Source organism: Polyodon spathula, chromosome 7 (assembly GCF_017654505.1).
Source record: "Polyodon spathula isolate WHYD16114869_AA chromosome 7, ASM1765450v1, whole genome shotgun sequence".
Lineage (NCBI taxonomy): Eukaryota > Metazoa > Chordata > Actinopteri > Acipenseriformes > Polyodontidae > Polyodon > Polyodon spathula.
The window spans coordinates 6715711-6742966 of record NC_054540.1 but is presented as its reverse complement, the minus strand read 5'-3'; the positions used below and the strand labels follow the sequence as shown (position 1 = coordinate 6742966).

At 36.7% G+C, this 27256-nt stretch overlaps 1 protein-coding gene across 2 annotated transcripts in view; it reads left to right on the top strand.

Annotated features, from left to right (window-relative positions):
• Positions 1 to 27256, top strand: part of LOC121318062 (protein O-mannosyl-transferase TMTC2-like) — a 108672-nt gene that overhangs the window by 20954 nt on the left and 60462 nt on the right. For both annotated transcript variants that reach the window (XM_041254316.1, XM_041254317.1), the window contains exon 2: positions 20412 to 20982. In XM_041254316.1, the coding sequence (XP_041110250.1) occupies positions 20412 to 20982 (571 nt within the window). The remainder of the gene's footprint in view (positions 1 to 20411; positions 20983 to 27256) is intronic.

The window sequence follows — 27256 nt, the reverse complement described above, 5'->3', positions numbered from 1 at the left end:
ACACATTACTCTGAAGAGGAGTAAGGGTGTTGACCCTCTTTCCCTTGATGGGAAGAATACATGCATGCATGCTCAAAGGGGCGATTATTTGATAACCAGTGCCTAATTTGCATAAAGATTTCAATGTAGATATGCTACAATTGCTCTTTATAATTGAAAATGCACATCCATAATCCTTAAGGGTTGTGTTGGGTATTATGAAGATGAAGATGCACTAATTGTGATAGTGGCTTATTCTTACAAAAAAAAAATAGTTTAAGCCCACAGTTCTAGTGGCCAAGTCTACACAATGATAATTAATACAAACAGTTTATAGGAAGCAGTGTTACCAATTGGCATTGATTTTGGTATGGCAGGAAAGTTCTGCTATTTCTGGCAAGAAGAGTTTGGTTATGTATTATTCAAGTAATGATTATAAGCTGTTATTGACATGCTGTCACTGTAGCTGCCTAAAATCCGTCACTTTCCCCCACCACCTTATTTGCATTCCTTGGCACCACTGTGAAAGAGCATACAGAGTAGCCTCATTGTTGGTCATTTTCTATCCTGACATAAACCAGCACAAGTGGGATTTCCACACAGCGCTGTAATTCTCAAGCTGTGACTGCAACTCTCACCCTGAAATTTTCCAAACTTCCTGCAGCTGCAGTGTATCTTCACACTCACTGAATATCTTATATGCCCTTCCTTTGTTCTCCTCCTGCTGTTAAGATTCATTCAATCCTGTGTAACGAAATTCAACATAAGTTTACAATTAAGAGTTATTGTTCAGGTCCCATCTTATTCACTATCAACCTGTACTGTATGCTCAGTGCATTTTTAAAGAACATGTTTCCAGATGATATGTGTTATGGAAGAATTCTTAAATGTGATGATTTCTTATTATTATAATTTATCAGCTATTCCTGTTACAGCCTCTTACATAGACCATATAAATATAAGGTGAGATAAAACTATAGGGTAATAACATAAACACAATTTATGCAAGAATGCTCTTTGTTTCTAAACATGTAGCTTTTGTTTCTTTCTCTTCTTTTTGTAATGGTCAGAGCCAAGCAGTGGGAAGCTTCATTTCTCCCAGGAAGCTGGCATCAGAGCTCTGCTTGCTGGGGTGTGATAATTGACCACCCATGGCTCTGCCTCACTGACTACACATCAGTGTGTTTTGATGCATATGACAAGGGATGGGCTCTTCCCATTCTGGTCTTTGCTGGTTCACAGAGGAGAACCATGGCTACCCCTTTTGTCTATTCCATTCACCAAGCCAGGCTTTTCTTTGGTGCTTGGGGGCCACATCCCAGAAACCCACCCATAGCTGTGTCCTCTACCTACAATCTGTCACTGCAAGTATTTAAAAAATGTAATGAAGGCGTTTTGCTTTTGTTCTGTTTATTTTACAGACCGACAAAAAAGACATTTTGGACAATGGCTGTTTGGTTTTGTGCTTTGTAATGCATGGACGGACGTTAATAAAAAGAATACATTGGGGCGCTGAACAAACTGGGAGCTGTAGAGGGAATAACCCTGGCCGGTAAATCTTAGTTAAAAGTCAAAAACCTGCTTAAATTAAATCTTAAATTAAGCCAAGTCATTTTAATCTGGAATTTGATTTAATAAAAGTATTTGCTTTTTATTTTTTAACTGGTGGATAACAGTGCTGGAGGAACATGAATTTGTTATTTTTCTGCAGAGTAAAATGTTATTTTTTACAGCCTTCTGTTAGGACATTACAGATAAACCCAGGTGGCCAGGAGGTGTACTTCACAAATGTTTGATATTTGAGAACATTAATAAGGTAATTTCAATAAATGTTTGGTTGCATATTTGTCCCAGAACTATGAAGACACAGCTATTGTTTTCATTCTTATTAGTAGAGGTGATATACTGTACATGCATAGCTGTACCCACTGTAGAGCATCATTAACTACAGTAATAAAAAGGGCATATGGGTTTTATATAGCTAGTTCAATAGAAATGGCTGAGTATAAAAATAACTACTTAAAAGCATTTTGATCTGAGAACTGTAGCAGTATCCTGTACTAAATATGTGAAAGAACAGGGTTGAGTAATTAAACTTCAATACCAACAGTTGAGATTTGGATTTAGAGACTAGAAATCCCTCTCAAGTCTGGATACCATATGTAGCAGGACAGGAGCCCTGCACATGAAGAGGGTTTTTTTTTTGTGGATGTATGTTGTAAATAGTGTGTGCTTGTTGTAAATAATTAATGGAGTACCTGACGCTCCTGGGAGAGCCTGCCTGCTGTGTGTGATTGCCAGCTGCGGATAATCAGCAGGTAGGTGTGTTCCAGCACGGCATCAGGTATACAGAGGTGATCGTCGTGAGATTGACCTGGGATCAGAAGATAAAGAAAGTGAAACCGGCGATGGCCCTGGTTGTACTAGTCGGGGTTTGTTTATAATTGAACAAAGAACATTAGTTCAGCAATTGTAGATCTCACTACTGTATAGTGAGCGAGGTGTAGAAAGCGAGACCTCCATGTCTTAGAGAGTAGCGCACGCCATTTTAAAGACACCTTTATTCTGATAGTTTCTTGTACTGTGTTTATTTTGCATTTTGTACACTGGCCGTATGTCCTCAGTGCACCATCACGTGAGCTGTTCTCACTTTGTGTGTGTGTATGTGTGTGTAAATAAACCTGCACACCTGAGAGGAATGTCAACTTCAGCCTCCGTCTCGATCTCCTGCCTGTCACTCATCAGCGAATGCACGCACCCACAAGCCGACAGCCTGTGTTACATCATAGTAAACACGTACCCTCTTTTGCAAAATAACATACACGCCTAGACCTTTTTATTTTTTACTCTGGATTACACTGCACTCCTAAATCTATTTTCATGAGAAAGACATATTATTGAGTCTTTCACTCATAAGTGTATTTTTCTTCTGTTGCACCGTTCTGAAATACGTTTTGTACAGGCAAGCTCTACAGGTATGAACATTCACCATTTGATTATCAACTGTAGATCGTATGATTCATAATGTGTAATTTTTGTACACTCAATAGATTAAGCAATAATGGTGCATTAACCAACCATTACAGCAAAATTGATGCATTTATTAGTGTGATTAGCAAATGAGTGCCGTTGTTTCATTTATGCAATGTAGATTTTTGAGACGTTTATTTGCATGTGTAAAGACAGCCATTTATCAGTTTTGTCACGAGTTCCCCTAAAAATGTAGATGAAAAACAATTGCGCTGTATGTCTTTGGTTGTTTCTCCAATATGCCTTTGGCTTGTGCTCCCCTGTTGTTCTCTGGCTAAAGAGGAAGTATACTTTGTTTGGACATCAAAGAATATGTTTCAGGAAATACGGACTTCCTGTAGTCGCTCGAGACCCGAATATGCACACAGGAGAGAAGGATAAAGCACCTACTTTTAAACTTTCCTGGAACATTGGGGACACAATACTGTGTAACACATTCTCTTTTATTATGCAAATGAAAGCCCTGACATGAATCCTTTAATATAAAAGCTGCAGACCTGACATACTTTGAAAGATTTTTATTGGAGGACCACTTTTCAGTTTCCGGGACTGCACAAACTACTGGTGTTTCACAGGGAACAACCTCAAAAGAGGGCCATTCTGTAGAACAAGCTTTATTGTAGATTTAAACAATTTAAACACATTTTTTGACTGAACTGTATAACATGCTGCATACAGTATGATAGTCTCTTGCGACCTCCTTTGTATGGTAAACTGCACAAAATAAAATCTATTATTTAACACCTGGGGCCACAAGAGGATATTACAGGTATTATTAAAAACTATGAAACCATTTACTGTAAGATAAAGTGCTAACATCAGTACTACCTTAGTGATGTTATACATTACAATGGAAAGTAGGATATAGCTCATAGCCTGGTACAAAGTACTGCCCTATCACTTTACTTTTTATTAAAAACATACTTGTTCACACAACCCTCACTTTGGTTTCAGTCTGGAGGTGTTTAATTAATTGGCAGGATGCTGCATGTATTACTCATTGGACTGTGCCTTGGATTACTGGAAACATAAAAACAAGAAAGAAAATGCTATTGGACAGTTATTTATCCAGAGTGATGTGATGCTATTGAAAGCTGGCGATTGATTCACCAGAATGTGCAAGCGTCTGTTTCTTTTGAAGCAGAGACGAAGATTACATTTTGGGTTGGACTGAAAATATGTAAACTGTTTGTCTGTTTCTGGGAATTCTTTGTTAGTTATGGCTTACTGGTACACACCAAAGGATTTTGTGATGTAGCAACATGCCTAATGCACAGAATCGTTTTTGATGCTACAGTATTATATGAGGGAAGATGCTCTCTGGGGTGCTTTAATTATGTGCTTCCAGTTATAATGGAACGCTCAATACATCTTATAGTGTCTTTCACCATAATTCTTATAAAGAGAAATTTCAGATCAATAAAGTGGATAGTTGTGATTGGTCCCAATTTGGTCTAATATGATTTTTCAGGTATAAATTAGAAAATGGGATTTCTGGCAATGGTGAAATTGTTTTGGGGTTAATTTGACAGCTTTAGTGTTCTCCATAGCTCCAGCTTGTAGTTGGAGAGAGTCTGCATTTCTGATTCATAGCTATGACGAAAATACTTTTGATCGTTGATTGTAGAAGGATAACACTATGTAACACAATTTTTGTTCCTAGGTAGTAAGTGTTATTTCCTAATTGCTTATGCCTCAGAAGTATAGAAAATGGCTATTATTCCCCACAAACTTTGCTTTTGTGACCAGGACAGGTAAATTTCAAAATATCACTATTTCCAATGAGAAAACGGGCGAATTTGTGTCTTTTCGTTCACATAAAGTCAGAAAAAAACAACATATGAATCCAAATTAACATGTATTTGTACTAAAGTAATACAACAATGACTACAAAAGATTTAGAAGTGAGTAGTTTTTCGAGATTTACGATTATACTATAAATTGTTAATTTGGATTCATATGTTTTTTTCTGACTTTATGTGAACGAAAAGACACAAATTCGCCCGTTTTCTCATTGGAAATAGTGATATTTTGAAATTTACCTGTCCTGGTCACAAAAGCAAAGTTTGTGGGGAATAATAGCCATTTTCTATACTTTTAAGGCATAAGCAATTAGGAAATAACACTTACTACCCAGGAACAAAACAAAAAAAATGTGTTACACGGTGTAATGTATTGATGTAAAATGTTATTTAAAAAATAACTGTAAAACACTGCTGCTGCACAGCATGGAGCAATGTGTGTTTAAGGATACTGCATCTGTACATTTTAAAGAGCACAAATGATCAGTTTCGTCAAAATGAAAATTGACACCATGTGTAAGAGTCCCAGAAGTAAGTGCTTCTGTGGGGTTTTAGATTAGTTTATACGTGCAGAAGTAGGGTCAAGCAAGCTCAACAGTGTCTGAAGTATAAAATAGGTTATCATTTTTTTAAATGATTTCCTTGTGCCTTCCTATAGGTTACAGTGAATGAAATGCCTGGGTAATGCCAGATGCATAACTTCTCCACTGTTGGTTAGTACCGAGTTTAGTGAAAAAGAAGACTTTGCTGTGTGAAAACAAAAAATACTTCTGAGTTACCAAATGTTAGATACACAGGACCTTGTGAGGGAACTCACAAGGCCATAACAAGAAGCAAAAATGTTAACTATTTGATGGCAGTCAAGAATAAAACTTATGGAACTGATAATGATTAATGTAATGATAAGCAGCAAACTGAAAATCTCTAAACCACAAATACCCTTTTATTTAAATAAATCAATACATACATACATGAATAACATACTGTTTACAGCATGTGTACCCTTCTTGTGAGCGCAAATTACAGATTTGGTGGCAATTTGTTAATACAGTACAAATGTGATGGCAGATCTAATGAGATCATACAGATGCTTTCATGCTTTTCTCTGGCACATCTGTGCATTTGGAAAGCAACTGCATTACATATCATCAAACCCAAAGTTTAAATGACCTAAATCAAAAAGGGGCTGGAGGAACTGATGGCTCGTGATGAATTGTTTCAGTCCCAGCACAGGCTGGGAGTACAGTAAAAGAACAACCTCCTTTCATGGAAAATCAGTCACTGCCCATCACTGCTTTCTTGGTAGCATCTAACACAAATTAATTTCCATAGGTTGCATGTGATATGTCGTTTGGGTGATGACAAACTACCAGTTGCCTGAATGAGAGTGTATGATGAAATGGAAAAATGATTTTTGCATTTAGATTGGCGTTTCCCTTCCTCTCTGTGTTGATAGTGATTGAAAGTCAAAGTTTGAGGAGCCCATGTGCAATTGTTTTTTGTTGTTGTCCCATATAGACAGGCAAGGCCATCGGTAGGGTGGGTCATGCATTCTATTCATATTTGTTTTCTAAGGGCAGAGCTGAGGCACATTTGAGACTGGCATTCACATGGCTCTTGCTCATGATGTACTTTTTGCACCTGTCAGTCCGTCAGTGTTGGAAACCTGGCATCCGTTTCAAGGCAGCAAGCTGAAAACAAGAACAAATAATTAAACAGCCTTGTAGCAGACTAAGTCATTTCTGTTTTTAACTGGCACGTCGCAATATGTGGATGTGCTCAAATAAGACTTTATCGTATGTACAAAAAACTGTAGACATATATTCTCATTCAGGCATCTGACAACTCAAATGCAAGCATATTGAAAACATATTGAAAAATAAAATTTCGTCGTTCTAGACGTTATCCCCTTTTTTGCTGAATAAAAGTGCATTTATAAGGGGAAATCCAATTAAGTTGTTCTAAATCCATTAAAAGTAAATTTACTATGCTGTCTGACTGCTGTATTAAATTAACTTTCATGTTGGGTCATTTCAAACAGTGCTGGAATGGTACTGGAATCGGATATGAGCAGTGAAAAGCCTGGTTGCAGAAAATACATTTAGTACCAGAAGACACAGCTCCTGTTCAGCTTTACACTGACTCTTTGTTTGTTTCCTGCTTTAAGTGTGTCATAACTCTATTGATTTTTCCCATTATGATCCTTCACTTGATAGACTGCACACCGTCTCAGGAAGACTTAGGAACGCTGTCTAAAACCATGCTCCCTAATTGTATGATGATCATCAAAATCTGCTAGGCTTGTAAACAGAAACTGATTATAAAAACATAAACCCTTTTTATCGGTATCTACTCTACATATAATTTGATTCCCATCCCTGCCCATGAACAGGCAGTCTTGTTTTCTTCTTTACACACCATGGGGGACATGTATCAATATCAACGGATGCAGTGCTAAATTGGCAGAGTGTAAAGTAGCGCTCAGGAAATGAATGAGGCACGGCATAAGCTGACACATTTAAATGCTTAAATGTACTGCACCGGTGCTCAGAATGGGCTACCGGTAGCACAGATTAACAGACTAATCTGAAAAATAGCGCCTCCCCTCCAAATGAACAGATATGACACTTCTAAATGGGCTAACCTGTGTTTCATATAAAATGTACAGGTTTTAACCCACTAAGCCCAGGTAGCTCATCAGGAGAGGCAGAAATGACCCGTGTTGACGAAGTGTCTTGACTTTATACTATATTATTATTATAGTGCAGATAAAACCAAAAATACATAATGAAAAGGATAACTTAATGATCCAAGTTTATTATACGACGAATACAAATAATTGTACGTTATGAAGTAATTACTAAAATTTCTGTCGTAAGAAATATGTTATGACTGCTGCCATAATGCTCTTTCCTATCAGCTGCTTTCTGACTTTTACTTCACGCCCAGTTTGAAATCCGCCTTGTTTGTGGGCCCTTTTAGGGCCGGCGCCGCTGTTCTGCCGGATCGTAAATTGCTTTTTAATATCACAGACTTCATTTCCAAATGAGCCCCGCCTACAATTTGCCCATGCATATAATTAAATCTTGACACGCCTTAAAGTGCATGGCTAATGAGAGGCGGAGCTCATTGCGCGGTGGAGGGCACTTTGGTGGTGCTAATATGGCCTTTAACGTGCCAAAAGTGTCATGCATGATACATATGGGGCAGGCGTAAACTCTCCACTATGGCCTTAATGCCATCATAGACTGTTGATATGTGACGCCCATGTAACTTGAGATTGAAATAAAACATTTATTTTTTTATACAACAAAAATGTCATTGAAAAACTTTCGTTTTTTTTTATTTTGCTTTTGTTTAGTTTTTTTGAACATTAATGAAGCAATTATCATTTTAACACTGCAATTTTATAAACACGCAATGTCTGTTTTATGCAATTAAGGTGCTCAAGAAAGGCAGCAGTGTTTAATAGAATGTAATCATGACAAGCATTACAAATTCTTGACCTATGTGTTAATTAGGTAACACTGTTAGCTTGTCAAGCTGTCTGGAAAATTCAGTGGAAGCTATAACAAAGCTGCTACACTGGTTTGAAAAATACATTTTCGCAGCTTAATCCCACCCCACAGACCAACTATTTACAGTCATTAAACGGATAACTGCAAGTAGAACATTTTACAGCAGTCAAAATAAAGTTTCACCTGGTTACTTGCAGAGGAAAGAGCTTCAGATTATTTTTTGTGTTGTTTTAACTATTGACAGTGTGCATCTGTTAAAGCTCAGAATCATGCTTTTCATCTGCTATGCTGTCTCCTGTTTGTTTATTCTGTGCTACACACTTAATCTTCCTGTTAACACCTCATCAAAGAGTCCCCCTCCCATCGCATTGTATTACCATTGCAGCTTCTCTCCTAACACTCCCCTGCACGTCTTCTGACACCTGTTTACAATATGCATGCTCTGCTTCACATACCTGCTTATGTACAACAAAATTGATCGCAGCACATACTTTTGTGTAAGTCAGTTGTCCCTCACTAGACAGATTCATTTAGCCTGGTCTCTTTCAGGCCTACATTAAACCAATCTGTTGACTGTGCGAGTCTGCAGCGAGTGAGCCTGCATTGGAAGCTTCCTCCTTCCCTCACTGAAATTTAATCAGAACACATATCTTGACATTAGCTGTTTTTTTTTTTTGTCCCTCAAACTGGGAGGTCTGTGATCCGTTTTGAATGTACTTTGTATACATTAGTCATTTGTTTCAGCAGGGAGATAAATAATGTGATTAATTAGTGTGGCTAAAGAAAATAAATGACTTAAACATTAAACTATCTTGTTTTTTTTTTGTTTTGTTTTTTTTACTGTGTTTGTGACATGTATTGCAGTTTAATAAATGTTGTTTTTAAAAGAGGGCGCTCCTTTATTTATAAAATTACAGTCAAGTATGTTTTAGAATTGTATAGCATACGTTTTTCAGTTTTGACTGAAAAGGGTGGACAATATTACAAACTATTAAGTATAAGTATGTGTTTACTCCTAAAAACAGTTCGGGTCAAGGTTTTCCAATACATGTGAAGTGTGTTTTACCAAAAATATCAGTTTCTGTTAATTCAGCAGGGGGCCAGGACAGACCTGAGGGAATTGCACATATGTTTTTATTCAGCTTTGTCTATTTGATAGCAAGAGATCTGAACAAACTGCAATCTAGAAATTAGATGATGGGAATCCCTGAGAGTCAGAGCATTGAAGGTGTGCCCCAAGCTTTCACCATCTGATTGAGAAAGATAGCATCAATCTCAAATCTTCCAAAACATACATAACTACTGCACATCTACACATATATTACATATATTTAATTATCAACCAAGAACTATAATAGCATGCATTAATATGATATAGCCATAATCAACATATTAACATATATAGGTAGGTATCTTTTTATATACATTTGCAGAGAAAAGTATTTGGGCAGTTAATTTCTTTTTTAGAAAAACCACAGAGAAAGAATTTCGGAGAAGTAAGACTTGATTGTAGAAACGGAGAGGTGTAGAATGTCTCGTGCGTGGACGATAGAGGCGGATATCCAGTCTTGATTAAATGGAACTGGCTGATTTTTATTTATTTTTTTATTTTTTTTGCACAGGAGGACAAAGAAAACCAGCCTGTAGAGTAGGATGATCTTGTAATTTCTAGCCGATTTGAACAAGGTTGAAGCAGGATTACTGCAAAAGATTTGACACCAGAATTAAGAGAAGGTGGTCAAGACATTCACGAGCGAATAATTCAGCGATACCTTAACAAGGTGAATGTCCATGGACAACAACCAAGGTGCAAGCCTTTGTTAAAAACAGTACACAAAAGAAAGCAATTGGCGTTTTCCCATTGGATACTTGAGGAAGCCTGGTGATTTTTTCAACCAAATTTTATGGTCAGACGAATACAAAATATAACTTTTTTTACCAAGAAAGCAGCAATATGTTTGGAGGAAGAGAAGAGAAGACTTTAAAGAAAAGTTAATCTTCCCCAATGTTAAACATGGTGAGGGTTGTGTGATGGTATGGGCTTGTTTTTCTTTCTCAGGCACTGGTGACCTTTCTATTATAAAAGGATCAATGAGTGCTGCAAAATATCAAGACATTTTTGCACTGTCATTTGTTACCCAGTGCTAGAAGACTTATTGGATGGAAGTTTGTATTCCAGCAGGATAATGACCCAACTCATTCTGCAAAGTCTACAAAGGAATTTCTGAAAAAAAGGAAGATTACAATTATGGATTGGTCATCTCGGTCCCCAGACTTGAATTATTTGATATGTTGTGGATTGACTTGAAGGCTGGTGTTGCAAAAAGGAAACCAAAATTGATTGCAGAAAGATGGAAAGATGCCAGGAAGTAGTTTCAGAATATAAAAATGACTGCAAGCTGTAAAGAAAGCAAAGGGTGGGCACACAAAATACTAATGTAAAGGTGCCCAAATACTTTTGTCAGTGAGAAATGAGTTTTTGCATGTTGTTTTTCATTGTGTGCATGTTATGTAATTGTTGTTTTATTATAAAGCTGAACCTCTACTTATATTTATATCTTTCAACAGAACAATTATAAATTATAGACATCACTTTCCTTGTGGTTTTTGTCATTTTTTTAATTATTTAAATACTTTTGTCTGCGACTATATTTTAAGAAAGGTGAATTAAACAGTTTAGTAAAACCTCCAAATCATTTATCTCTGGTATCTTTTCCACATCCATTCTTTGTGCCGACTTTGTAATGCAAAAGATATTGGCAAATCTTTTAAATTGATGAATGACCTGCCAAATCTTATTAGAAATTGATTAGGTTAGCATTCATTATTTCTCTATTTATTTATTTTTAATTAATTAAGAAATATAATTGTCTCATTTCTTTAGGGTACCGTATATTGTATTATAATATGCTGTGATATTTTATAGCTGCTATAGGAGTGAGGTTAAAAACGACATCCTAAAGCTCTATGTATTTGTTGGTTTTAATCCAATATTCATGTCTGTCAAACTTATTTTTCCAATAAAAACATTTTCCCATCAGACAAAACTGTTTGCTTTTGCATTTTTAACCAAAATATCATATAAAGGCTTTTTTATATCTAATAAAGGCTGTGGCATTTTGTACAGTAGATTGAAATATGGAAAGCAGTTTGCCAGTTGAAAGTAATCCAATTTAACTTAAACATTTCCAAATAATTATCGTCAGGAAGCATTTTTAATTTATCAGAAACCCCTTTCTTTGCATAAGTGGAACGTGATCCTTTTTTTTTATCTGGAAATTAAAATCATATTTGTCTCGGACATGTAATCAGATCATTTTTAATATTATAATAAAACACATACCGGTATGTCCAATTGATTAGAAAAAAAACATGCAGACTCAACAATGTGAATTTTATGGTGGCTCAAGCCATCTACAATGTGGTGCAGTGCAGCGATGTGACCCTGTGCAAGCTCCATGCCTGGAAAGGAATACTTTATGAGATTGTGGTGGAGTTCTGGATGGTATCCTATGTTTGCTAAAGTGTTTTTCATCTACTGTGTTAGTATTCTAGGGTTCTGCCAAAAGCGACCAGATCCCAAACAGCTGTAGTTGGTATCCATTTTTTTCTATGACTTCACATGATGCCACTTGTCCTAGTAGTACAATCTCTAATTGTCCTATGGCACGATCACGGTTTTAACCATTTTACAAAACGGTCAAACCCCTTTGATAGGTAAAATAAAAATCCCATGACCTCATTGCATGTACATCTGCATTATGTTTAACTAAAGCGCCACTTCAGCCCACTGCCACAGAAACTCAGTGTAAGGAGACATTGAAAAGCACAGCTAGACCCAGTGTGGCCATTTGGGTAATGGATTAAGCATACAAAAAATTAATGTTGGTTAAAGATCGTTTTTAAAAGCTCAATACTTCTCATATCTGAATCTGTGGCTTACACATGCGAGCACACTGTAGTTTGCGTGATATTGTATTATTCAAAAGTCCTTGTTATTTCCCAGGATTTTTTCCTCCAATCTGAGATTGGCTGTGCTTCATGTAACTGTGCTTAAGGAAGCTGCTAAAGTTATTAGTCACTCGTTTCCTGATGATTCTGTGAATACATTATTTCCTGTATAAATCAATTAAATGTGTTGCTTTGCATCGGTACTGCAGTTAAATAAATGATGTCTGTTAATTAGTGAGACCCATATCCATCTACAGTGACTGTAGTGCCATCAGAGGTTGTGTGATATACATTGCTTGGGAATTCAAATTTTTTTTTTCCTCCTTTTATTTTTTAAATTATATTATTAGAGTAGTCAAATTGAGATGCAGCATCTTAGTTTCCACAGCTCTGTGATTTGAACCTTTAGCCCCTCAGTTATTTGTGAATAAAGGTTAAACGATGAATCTAAGACAGTGAATTGTTAGCCGTGGACAAACGTTATGCAGTCTATAGCCTGTTGAACATGTGCAAGAGGGGAGTTGCATCTATATGACTTAACCAAGGAAGCTTTATGTTGGTCACTTTCCATGCTGGCTCTCATTTCAGAATGGGATATTTCATCACGTTCTTTGAAATATTTTTTTACAGAGAAAGAACCGAATGTCTTCTATTACATAGTCAAGCAGGGATTTCTACCTTAGGTGAACTGCATGTAAACATGAAAGAGTCTGGCTTCATTTGATTATTCATGAGAAAAAAAAGAAACTTTAAAACTCTGGGACAACAAGCTGTAAAAAACATTTTGAGGAAGAATTTTTTTTTTTTTTTTTTTTTACATTTTTTGTTGTTTATTTTATTATTGACCTGCTGGCAGGCATAAAAAGAATGGAGCGGCATGGTATGCTGGATGTAAACTAGACTCTGGATTATTAAAGGATATCGGAGCTTGTTGCCAAAATCCAGTATTCTTGTTGCATTGTCAGATATTGCAGCTGGGTGATGACATATCACTGGCAATGTGCAAAACTTGCTTGCTTACTGCCCAGAGAAGTGTTCCTGTTTTACAGTGTTGTTATTATGTCATGTAACTTGTTGTGACTGTTCAAATAAAACCTTATCTTGTAACTTTGTAATCATGCTCCCTTAATAAACTATATAAACTATAATCAGTCATGTGATGATTGTGTTTTAATGAATCACAAGACAGATTGTAAAACCAAGGCTTAAGTGTGTGTGCGTGTGCGTGTGTGTGTATGTATATATATATATATATATATATATATATATATATATATATATATATATATATATATATATATATATATATATATATAGACACACACACACTTAAACTCTCGTTTTTTTTTTTTGTCTGCTTAAATGTCCATCTGTGAGAATAATTGCAAAATGAAATGAAAAATTATAGGAAATTAACATTGTGCAGTATGTAATTTATAAATGGACAAATATATGGCTTCTAGAGGAGTCTAATGATAAACAAAAGGGTGAGCTTATCCTCTTTGGAAGGAGAATGTTTAAGAAAATAGAAATCCAATTTAGCTTCTGATTTTGTTTGCATTACAGCATGACAAAATCAATTAGTACAGTATCTTTAAAGACATAAGTGTAATCCAGAGCTTTTGGTCATTTTGTTGCCTAGGAAACCTGGTTAGAGTTATTGCTTGCAGATATATTCTTTTTTTTTTAAGGACTTTGGAGGTTTGTATTTTGCCCACGCTCGTGTTCATACTTAATAACAACACAGAAATGGTCTAGCACATATTATAGTCCCGAAACTTAGCAGAACTCTTTAACAGTGGGATTCACAACAAATTAAGAATTAGCACATAGATGTGCCTCAGATTTGAAGGATCTGTCGAGGGAAAAAAGTAGAACTGCATAGCTTACAGTTCTTAATGATCCCTCATCAATCATTCCTGCTATGATGTCCTTATTAAGTAAGGGTTCCATGTATGGCCTTGTATCCCAAGTGTGCTTTTAATGCTAAAAATGGCTGCTTTCTTTCCATTTAGAGCCAGGTAGTTTCTATAGATTTTTATAAACACTCTTTCCACTTTTTTTATAGAGTGGAAAATAAATTTGTTTTGGGATTGAAGCCCGTAAAAGGCATGTGTTAACTCATATTTTGACAATTTTTATCAAACAGTGAGGACATAACATGTTAAAGGGTAATTTGGTAGGGATGAAATATCAGTTATCAATATATTCTTCTTATTGTTCAGATTTATTTTTGTGTCATTTTAAATCTATGATATACTGATGAATTTTTAGAAATCTGATTTTTAAAGCACCCCCATGTCCTCAATAGAGCTCTCAGACTTATGTCTGCAAGTAGCTCAGGCACACAAGGGTGTAACCATTTTAAAATGAATCAGGAACAGTTTCTGATAACATAATGTAGTTATTCATGGATTACTTCATTTGTAAGATAATACAGCATCTCTAATGGCAACTAATTCACAGACTGTCTTCCATTAGAAACCTATACTTCACTATAGCACTATAAACCAATCTGTACTGTACTTCCTCCATTAATACCTTGTACTGTACTGTGCTTTAGGTTTTTTTAAAATGTTTGAAGTGCTGCTAATTGCTTTACTCCAAGCTGACCTGCACTACAGCAAGTTATACTTTGCTCCAGGGTGTAGATGTGTCATAGATACATTGTATAATGTATGAACCAAATCTAGCATTATCGCATATGACTGAGATACACTGAAGTCTTGAATGAATATTCCAATCATAAAAGAGTAGATAAGGATGTAAACAACATGCTATTTTGTGAAGAGTATTTTACTGGAACTTCTTTGCATAGCATATTAAAATACTTTTAGCACTGTCCTTTGTGGCAGTAAAACTGTAACTGAGTCCATATATGCTACTGGCTTTGGCTACAGTATAAGGAGTTGGTACAGTTGGTTATCACATATGGGACACCTGAGGCTTATTATTATATTTAGACTTTGGCTTGACATTAAATGTAGTTGTCACTGTGATTCAAATTTCTGGACATAACACCTCAAACGTCCTTCACGGTATGTATTATACAAACTGTCTTTCTCAATTGCAATCAATAGTTGCAGAACAGAAGTTTGACTTAAAGAAGCTTGTCATAAATTACACTAAAAAATGTGAGTTTTGACACATTAGAAATAAATCTGATCCGGTAGTACACGTTAGGACCTTTGCTTTGTGTTGTTAGGAGTCACTGGATATAGCGGGCCTGCAGTGGAGACAATAATATGGTTCCAAGAGGAATGCATTTAAAACTGATGAAGGTTTATTGTGAGGACCTTTTGTGCCAGCTATCCACTGGGCAGCTTCTAACCACAGTTACAACATCTTCCACTTCAGAAGTGCTGCTCAATATCGAGCTGTTAATAAAGGGGAGAGTGTTGCACATGTGATAATTCCATAAAAAAAACACGAGGCAACTATAGTGCTGATGCTGGATCTCCATTGAAAGAGGCATTACTCTGCATCCTAACATTATAACACGCACACACACACACACACACACACACACACACACACACACACACACACACATATATATATATATATATATATATATATATAATATATATATATATATATATATATGCCAAGAAAGTTTGTGAACCCCTTAGGATTTTCACATATTTCACATATTTCAAACCTAAAATGTTATTAGATCTTAATCTTAGTCCTAATAATAGATAAAGCCAACTTGATTAAACAAATGTCACAAAAACGTGATATTTTTTCAACATTTATTTATCCATAAATGATTCAACATTCAATATCCATGTGTGAAAAAGTGTGTGAACCTTTAGATTCAGTAACTGGTGTCACCCCCTTGAGCAGCAATGACTTCAAATAAGCGTTTCCTGTAACTGTTGGTCTCTCACATTGGTTTGAGGAAATTTGGCCCATTCCTCCTTACAGAACTGCTTCAACTTGGTGACATTTGAGGGCTTCCTTGCATGGACAGCTCACTTCAGGTCCTGCCACAACATTTCAATGGGGTTTAGGTATGGACTTTGACTAGGCCACTCTAAAATGTGGAATTTCTTCTTCTGCAGCCATTCTTTTGTAGATCAGCTTGTATGTTTAGGATCATTGCCTTGCTGCATGACCTACTTTTGGTTCAGCTCTAGCTCACGGAAGGATGGCCTGACATTCTCCTCTAGAATCTTCTGATACAATGCAGAATTCATGGTTGTGTCAATGATGGCAAGCCATCCAGGTCCTGAGGCAGTAAAGCAGTCCCAAACCATCACACTCCCACCACTATGCTTGACGGTTGAGATGGGGTTCTTTTGTTCCAAATCAGTGTTTGGTTTTCGCCAAACATAATGTTTCTCATTGAGGCCAAAAAGTTCTATATTTGACTCGTCTGTCCAGAGAACATTGTTCCAGAAGTCTTGTGAATCATATATGTGCTCTTTGTTGAACTTCAGATGGGCAGCAATTTTTAGATTGCAGTGGTTTTCTCCTGGCTATCCTTCCATGAACACTATTCTTGGTTCTGATAGTTGAATCATGAACACTCACATTAGCCAAGGAGAGAGTGGCCTGCAGATCCTTGGATGTTACTCTGGGGCTGTTTGTGCCTTCCTTTATGATTTTCCAGTTTGTTCTTGGAGAGATTTTGGTAGGTCTACATTTGTAGACTATCTGACTGACAGTGGATATTTGGAGCCCCAGAGCCTTAGAAATGGTTTTGTAACTCTTTCTAGAGTGATGAGCATCAATAACTGTTTTTCTGAGGTCCTCAGAGATTTCTTTTGATTGTGGCATGACATGTTTCCACACACCCGTATGGTGAAGACCAAACTCACAAAGTTTCTGATATTTATATAGGGTGGGGCCTCCCAACTCACCACCAAAGATCTACCTAATTATATAAACACCTGATTCTAATTATCCCCTTAATTGAGGTGATAAAACAGGGTTCACTTACTTTTTCACATACCCTGAATCTTAATTACTCATTGTATGTCTAATTCATGCATCATTTTGTTTCAAAAGACATGGAATTGGTTAATATAAACCTAATTGGATATTTTTAAAAAGTTTTGATTCCAGAAGGCTATCGTGGTAAAACTATGGAATTTCCATAATTATCATTGAGGTTCACAAACTTTTTCTTGGCATATATTGGTATATATATATATACTTTTTTTTGTATTCATTATTCGATTATACTTCATTGTTAATGCCCATACTGTACTCATCCAAGCAGAAAGGCGAGAACATTTACATTTATTTTTATTTAAAACATGTCATTGTTTTGTTTGCTGAGTTCACACGGCTCCTCTGTAGGTGAGCCAAGCATCTGTTTTCTCTTTCAAGCTGCTTTGCATTCTTTCATTTAGCATCCCCTTAAGGGAGCTTGTATGAGCTTGCAAATCTGCTGCTGGTGAAATCGAATGGTACCCTCCGATAGTGCCCTTCACTTCGGTCAAGCTCACTCCCGGGCATTGTACAAAAAAAAAAAAAAGGTTCTTATTCGTTTATGACAGTTAGTGTATAAGGCTCCCAGTGGCACAGTCTCAGGGCTTAATGTCTCAGAAACCATGACTTCACATTTGCCAAGTTTTATAATCTCTACATGCTAATGGCTACTCTGACATGGATCACACCTAAAACTGCTGCACAGTTGAGATCTTTTTAAGTGTATGATGTTAGAGACAGAGCTGTTGCCTTAATGTACACAGCTATATTGTTTGTTTTTCTTACTTCAGCTCCATTACCAGTGTAGTCCAGTAAAAAATAACCCTTTCACTACTGCATTGTTTAAACCTCAGTGATACAGATCTTTTTCACATATCCATTTTACTTCATGTTCGCCAACCATTTGATCCCCTTTGATTGTTTTACAGTGGATGCTTGGTTTTTGTTCACAAAAACTCCCATTAGTAGTTATTTTAGACGAAAAGTTCAATTAACCATGAATGCTAACGTGAATGTTTCTATTCATTGAATGGCAGGCTAGTATATTAAACAGTGTCTGTTATACTAGACATTGAAGAACGTGCCTTAGCTAATCCTTTGTCTGCTGGAACAGTCTCATTGATATTTTGTTTTTAATTCAGATTTAAGCTATTTCTGTTCCATTAATTAGTCATAAAAGACCAGCCTGTTTTTACATTATAGCTTAATTAATAACCAAATGACTCAAGCAAAATAATCTTAAAAGCCGGTTAACTGCCAGTAACCCTTGTTCCAAAAACACAGAGCTGTTTCTCAAAACATTCATTCAAGCACTGGCATAGACACTGACAATGCTGAAAAGTGGTAAACACTACCCATTACTCTGTATTCACTGTACATTTTAAATAATCCATGCTACATAACGCACACTCAGTGCACCACTACATACACACACATAACATAAAATACGCACAGAGGCGGGGCTAACCCGCCACAGTCCCCCACGCCACAGTCCCCCTCAACATTTCTAGAAATATATTTCAAGGGGAATTCCATTAAATATGCATTATGCTGCCGCACTCACTGTAGCATTCAGCATTGCCTCATATTATGACATTGCAATCATTCAGGTGAAATGATGTCTTGTAATTTGCCCAAACATCAATATTTTTCAACAAAACTTTCAGTAAGTATTGTAAGGTCCCTTGGGTCATAGAATAACTCATTTTTATGCATGCATCTTTAAGAAGAATAAATAAATAAATACATAAATAAAATACTGTGTTAAAAAAATAAAACAAAAAGTTTATAATGTTTCCCAGAGTCTTCTGAAAAAAAAGACACCAATTCCAAGATGCTACTTGTAGTGTTTACAAACATGTAGTGCATTGCATTGAATATTCCTAACTCGGTTGGAATGACTAAATTAAAACAAACAAATAAAAAAAGAACCATTAAAACCACAGTTTTTGTGCTTATCATTTTCAACAATATAAAATATGTACTACAGTGTTGCCAGGGATACAGGAATATCCCTATTAACGTTTTAGACAATAGAAGTTAATGTGAAACAAAAAGAGGCTATATTGGACTAGTGGTTAAAGAAAAAGGCTTGTAACCAGGAGGTCCACTGCTCACTGACTTAATCACAGTGTGACCCCAAGCAACTCACTTAACCTTCTTGTGCTCTGTCTTTCGGGCGAGATGTTGTTGTAAGTGACTGTGATGCATAGTTCACACACCCTAGCCTTGGACAAAGGTATCTGCTAAATAAACAAATAATAATATTTGTTGCTTCACTTGTGACCTGTATTATTGTGTGAACAGTCAATTTCAGTTCCATGGTATTATATGGGTTTATTCAGCCAGGTTTATCCACCAGAAGTGGTAAGTAACATCCTGTACACTCTCCGATCATTTTTAGATTTTTCAGATTGCTTCCCACCCACCTCGTCTCCGTGTTCCGCTGTGTTTTTTATATGTGGGTCATGCGAAGTTGGTGCCTCAGTGAATGCAATAAGTTGCATTAGAAATGGATAGATTCGTTTTAAAATGCTGCTGTGAAAAAATGCATGGCAAATATAGGAATAACAGCAACCAGTTTATCTATTGGCTGTGATCCAAAAGAAACTATAGATCAAGAGAAAAAATTAACCACATTCTGAGGACGTGGCCGACCACTTTCTGTAACTGTAATGGGAGTAACATAAACTTACTATTAAAGTCCTTCAGCAAAGGGAAGGGAAATGGTCTTAAATGTCAGCATCTCAGTGCCTGCATACCTCCAGGATACTGTCCCGATAAAGGGTCTAGCAGAACAGAAGCAGTTTGCAGTGATGGAAAGATCATTCAAGATCAGCAGTACTCATGATTTTATGTAACTCTTACTGAAATTACCACTGGAGCAGATTCTGTATGGGTGTTTAGAAAATTAGTTTAGTTTAGATTGTGTTTTTTCCAACCCCTTAAAAAAAATTAATCAAGTCAATGTTAATTTGCTTCTTAATCACCAAAAGGTGGATGTCTAGCCAAGTGGCTCCATTGCTTAGCGCAACATTTGCCAGTGATTGAAATAGGCAGTGTAATACATATTTTAAATAATATTGTCACTGTGGCTCTGTCAGTAATTTATTACGTATTTGGTTCTTGGGCATGTGTTCCACTGAAGGCAATCTATTTATGTCTCTTTTCTTTTTCTTTATTTTTTTAGCCGTGCTATCAAAACCAACCAGGACCTGCTACCAGAAACCCCCTGGACGCACATTTTCTACAACGACTTTTGGGGGACCCTGCTTACCCACAGCGGCAGCCACAAATCCTACCGCCCACTCTGCACTCTCTCCTTCCGCCTTAACCACGCCCTGGGGGGCCTGGAGCCCTGGGGCTACCACCTTGTCAACATTCTGCTGCACTGCAGTGTCACGGGCCTGTTCACCCGCCTCTCACGTCTCCTTCTTGGGGGAGGCCACTGGACCCTGATGGCGGGACTGCTCTTTGCCTCGCACCCTGTGCATACGGAAGCTGTGGCAGGGATTGTGGGCAGGGCAGACGTTGGCGCTGCCCTCTTCTTCCTGCTTTCACTGCTTTGCTACATGCGATACTGCTCCCTGAGGGGTCACTCTGCCCACTGCCTGCCCTGGCTGCTGGGCAGCTTTGCCTGTGCGGCCTGCAGCATGCTGTGGAAAGAACAAGGGGTGACAGTCTTGGCCATCTCAGCAGTTTATGATGTCTTTGTGTTCCACGGGCTCAAATTTCATCAGGTCATTTCACTTATCTTTAAGGTAAGCAGATTTGCTTTCCCTGTTTGCTCTTGGATGGCTTGAGCACATCTAGTCATCAGTGATTACACTATGTAACACAATTTTTGTTCCTGGGTAGTAAGTGTTATTTCCTAATTGCTTATGCCTCAAAAGTATAGAAAATGGCTATTATTCCCCACAAACTTTGCTTTTGTGACCAGGACAGTGACAGTTCAAAATATCACTATTTCCAATGGGAAAACGGGCAAATGTGTGTCTTTTCGTTCACATAAAGTCAGAAAAAAACAACAAAATGTAAATACAGTATAATCGTAAATCTCAAAAAACTACTCACTTCTAAATCTTTTGTAGTCATTTTTGTATTACTTTAGTATAAATACATGTTAATTTGGATTCATATGTTGTTTTTTTCTGACTTTATGTGAACGAAAAGACACACATTTGCCCGTATTCCCACTGGAAATAGTGATATTTTGAAATATCACTGTCCTGGTCATAAAAGCAAAGTTTGCGGGGAATAATAGCCATTTTCTATACTTTTGAGGCATAAGCAATTAGGAAATAACACTTACTACCCAGGAACAAAAAAATAAATAAAATTTGTTACACGATGATAAGAGCTCTGTGGGTTACGAAGTTAAAGGATCAGTCCCTTACCTGGCGTGACTAGGCCTGCTATTGCAATGCTCGAATAAATATTTTCGAGCAGCATTTCTGAAGATTAAGTAAAAAGTAAGTGATTAAAAGTCCTTATTTAAAAACCTTAGTAATTGCTTTCAAAAACTTGAGACTGCTGGTCAGGTCAGGAAAGGGTGCTGACAGGGAGGGGTGTTTGACACTGGAGGGGAAAAAAACTAGAAGTAAATGTTGAATTCTATTTTTGCCCTTCTATTTTAGGTTACAGAACTATAGTATATTAGTTATGTGAGACAGATTCTGGTCTCCTATGTATGGTAACTACTTGGACCCGGAATGTCTGTTGAACTCTAAATACCAGCGCATAGCAAAGCTTATTGTGCAATATTTAGGTCATGTGAATAGGTGTTAAAAACCATGTTTGACAAACCACTCACTTGCAAGACAACAGGAGCAGTTGCATAAAACACCAAATTGAATGTGAATGAAACATAGAATAACTATGTTTCAAACATTGCACGTGTGCCGCTGTCAGATCACTAAGCAGCTTGTTCAGAGGCTTTGCACTCGCTTTATCTTTTGAAGCACTTTTGTTCCCCTTACGCGGGTGACAAGAAATGTTGTGGCCAAGGAAGAAGCTTGTAATGGTAACCATTTTGTAAATTGCGATTGATGCAGTACATCATTCAGCAGCAGTTGCCTAATTCTGTTTCTCAATTCCCAGTGGTACTGTACTGTAGGTCAACCATCAGGTTCAAACACTGTAGTACAGAAAAGAAATTGTAATGCATGTATTTATTTGTTTTTATTTTATTAATTAGATAACATTGGGTTGACACAGTGTGTTTCAATATATTACTGCATCTTTTTAGTAATACTATAGAGCTTGTTGGAGTCTGTGGAAAATGAATGGTCAGCTTGGTGTGAGAGAGACGGAAAGATTTAGACGCTCTGACTGACTCCATATCATATCTCTCTACTATTTTCCCCTTTCTTATATGCTTTCTATCCAACCCTCTAATCTCCAAAATGGGCACTTGAAGTACATACATTCTTTTGCAAACATCATGCCGGGCTTTAACCAATAGAATTAGTTATCTTTCTTTGCCAGATCAGCAGTTTGTGTCTATTTATGTCTCTTCCCACCATTTACTGACAGTTTTCTGGCTAGCTCCTGCCTGTTTGTGGCATTTGTCGGACAGTTTTACAGCCCTAGTTTCTCCTTCCAGAAAAATAAATAAATAAATAATCAGCTTGAGGCCCCACTGCTCCATTCCTGCCCCTGAGTTCTTCTCAGTTCTTGCAGGAATGAATGACTTTTTAATACATTCTACCACCCCTCAGGCTTGGTACTCTGCTTTCTTTTGTAACTCGTATGACTATCCTCACTATGAGGACACATGCTACCTATGTGAGACTAAATTGACCAAATTTATCTGCCTGAAAGTATGTTTTATATAAGCCCATAAGGAAGAATCATTCTCTGTGCAAATCCTATTTCATTTTCCTGTAATTTACTGTTACTGGTGTTGTCATGGATATACAGCTTTCATGTGTTTTTTCCTATGTAGCTGCCAGTTTTTTGTTTCGTTCTATCTATATATATCAGCAGTGGACAGAGGTTTCATGGATAAAAAGCTTTTTAATATTTGAGTGGTTTTGTCAAGCATTAATGTCTACAGATGTTCTTCATATATGGATGTTGAAGGCCAGAACTAAGAAGGCTTGATCTGCTTCATTTTAGAACTTGGAACCTGTACAGTATTCTAGAGGTTGATAATTGTATATGCCTTTGAAGAATTAACCAAACTATGCCTTGTGCCAAGACCCCCATTTAAGGAAGAAAACAAGCCTTGATTGTTTATTGCTCATTTAAAAAAAAAATGTATTTACCAAGTAGAGAAAGATGGTCTGACACAATTTGTGCATGAGGGTCCCTCCACCTTCTGAATGAGGACTCATCAGAAATGGGGTTACTCGTGGAGTGAAATTAGTTGTACTCGCTCTCAGATGACAGTGGCCCACATCACAAAACAACAGTAACATTTAGCCAATGGGTTCCTTTCGCAAGCAGTTCTGAAAGACAGGCCAGGAAACGGTGGGAGACCAAACGGCTCCCTCACAAACCTGCCCATGTTCTCCCTGCTGTGACGATTGTTAGAGAGTCTCAATCTCCAGCGCTGTCCGTCCAGCATCTTTTCTGAACACCAAAACTGTACACAAAGAGTACATCATAGAAAAAGAAGTTGAAGACTGTGGTTTCTAGCTGCTGCATTTTTACTCATGCAGCAGCTGCTAGTCCTTTTATTTTTATTTGATGTTCACAAAAAAGCATTTTGGAAAACGGATACGGGACTGAGAATTATATCTATTGAAAAGATAAGCCATTTGTGTTTAATAAACCAGAAGATTCCTAATCACCCAGTTACAGTAAATAATCATTTAGTCGATTTCTTAACCTAAATTACAGCATGGGTCTGATTTAAATGTGTTCAGAGTGATGAATACTTCTTAATAACCCAATTTAGGTGAGTTTCATTTGCACCAAAGAAAAGCAAGTGCAAGTGATCTGCCAGGTGTATTAGATAGCTTAATACATCCTTTAAAAAATAGTATTCTTTTAATCTTTACAGTTTTTCTTGGATATTAAAATTAAATATGTTTTTATAGCGATCAGGAACATTCCAGTTTCTGCTTGTTTGATTGACTTTTGCAAGATGGCCTTCGTAGATTATTCTGATGAGTTGTAATGGGGTACCAATAGCAACAATTATCCACTGTTTAAAAAAGATGCCTGCAAACATAACTAAAATGTATGTTCTCACCATTTACATATAAAAGCACTTTAGATAGGGTGTATCTCTTTGAACATTTTCAATCCTTCAAAATGTAGCTACTATAGTGTTATATATATATATATATATATATATATATATATATATATATATATATATATAGATATATTATATATATATATAGTCTGTGCTTTGGACTGAGTTACTGTTTTTTGTCATTTGTGGGTTATTTAAGCAAGTAAAGCAATTTGAATTTCACCCTATTTAAAGCATGGATCTTTTGAAGTTTGGTATTGGAATAATAATAAAAAAAAAAACTCTAAAGTAGGTGAAACATCCATTTAAAAAGTTCATTGGAAAAATTAGAGTGTGTTGGTCTTCTAGTGTTGATTTTAAAAAAGCTCAATGGACATTCCTTGGGTATGGTACTGTTTCCCAACAGTAAGTTTCCCAATACATGCAGATGTGATACAACCAGAAAAAGAAACTGGATACAATGCAGTTATGGAAAACTGCAAGGGCAAATCTACATGCCTTTCATAGACTGAGTTTTTGCTTCCAGGGATGTTCCTTCATAGGTCAAGCGGAATTAATCATCCAAAGAGCACACTCCTGGTTTAAAAAGATCAGTCTGAACCGTCAGCCAATGGTTGTGTTCAGATTTCTAAGACAAACTGAGAACTGTAGTAATACCCTTTGGTTGTAAAAGAAGGTGAAAGTAAAGTCACTTTGTCAATGTCAACCGCTTTGTGGCGTTCTGACCTGCTGCATTGTTCACTAGCCCTGTTCCCCTTTGGGGAAGTCACCTACAGTTGAAAATGCTTTAAGAGATCAGCTTCACTACCATGGAAATCCATTTTCTTTCCAAGGATGATTAACCTTCTGGTTGCTGCTGGCCAGCAATTGATGATCAGATGCTGTGGATCACCCTGCAGCTGGGAGGGACCGCAGTTGTTACTGCTCAACCTGTGTTGTTTGAGGAAACCTGCCATAGTTTAGGTAATGCCAGTATTATTGCAGCGTGTGGTTATCCGTGCCTCAGTGGCTTTCAGCTGTGTACATCTGGGCTCACAGAATGGCTGGAAAATGAGACTCATTGATTTATATTAATCCCTGTTGACTCATGCCATTTACAATCACAGATTAGTTCCAGTACTACAACCAAGCATATCTGCTTCACTCTGTACTGAACTTTGACTGTCGCTGTAAGATATCAGCAAATACCAATGATAAGCTTATTATGTTTTTTATGGTGTGTCTGCCACAGGTAATATATGATGTCTTTATAGCACATGTAACATTATAATGCTAATAATCCCAGGACATCTTTGTTAACAAAATGTTGCTTCTTAATTGCTCACAACATTTAAAATAAAATACAATTGGAATAGTAATAATGCAAAAAATAAATAAATACTTGTGATTCCCTGATGATGCGAAATGCAAAAAGTAGACATACCTAAAACTGTGGTCATTTTTGGTAGCACAAGTTTTTTCAGATATATTTATCTGCTCGTTCTGTAATGAATTATCCATCAGAGCATGAAGTTACTCAGGCGCTTGATACAGATCTGTATGCTTTTACATTAATATATTACCCCTGGAGGAAGGAAGACTAATGGCAGTCTTCACAAGCCATCCTGTGGTCATCAACAATTGAGACCTCCTGCAAGATTTGAATAAGATTATCGACACTGGCAGGCATGTAAACATTTTTTTTTTATCGTTTTGACATCCATCTGAACTTCTTAAAAACGTCTATCACGCTTCATGATTTCCCTCAAAATGATTTTGTAAATTGGCCAAATTTACAGCTATATACTTACTGACAAACAATCTTACCTCTTGTTTCCTGATTTATTGAGATTATCATATCCCAGGAACATGTGTACAGCCAAAATCCTCCAACCCAGCAATTCCTAACTCTGTCTCTCATGGTCTGTTCTAGTCCAAGACTTTGTTGCAATCAAGTCAATTTCTAATATAAATCTATAAATATATGTAAGTAGTAATGAGTAAAACCCATATACCATTGCAATAAGGATTTTACTAATTATTTGGGGAAAAATTGGAGGATCAAGTTTTACATGCCCCTGCTAAACCCCCACAGAAAGTTTTAATTGTATATAAGATTGCTGAATGCTTATAAATCTACACATTGTAATTTCAGACAATTTATTATGAGGTAAAAACATTCATTGTATGGGCCATTTCAGTGTGGTTCAGATAATAAGCCTATATTCTGTAATAGATTATATTAATATACTTGGCTTTGAAACATTTAGTACTAGAGGTGCAAAATAAATACATCCCAAAAGCAGACACATTAAAATCTAAAACAAAATGGCTAAAATGGTTTAAGAGATCAATTAAAAAATATTCAGAGAAAAAAGGCACTTTACAGGCACTTTAGCATTTAAAAGGGACCAAGAACAAAGTACACAGAAAGAGTACTTGAAAAGCGCTAGTCAAAAAGGAAGTTAGAGAGGCCAAGAGAGAGATAGAAATGAGCATTGCCAAAGGGGCTAAAACCACTTCCGAAAAGTTTTTCCAATATTATAACAGCAAGAGAACATTCAAGGAGGAAGTAAAATGTCTAAGAGATACAAATGGCAACATCATAGATGAAGAGAAAAAAATAGCAAATATATTAAATTATTATTTCTCACAAGTTTTTACATAATTCTACCATAACAGAGGCAGAAATGTTAAAGGGACTAGGCGCTCTTAAAATAACCAAATCCTCTGGGCCGGATGATATCCTGCCAATAGTACTCAAACAAATGAAATAAGCTATTTACAAAGCACTAACTAAGATCATGCAACAGTCTCTTGAGACAAGGGTTGACATGGTTTATTTAGAT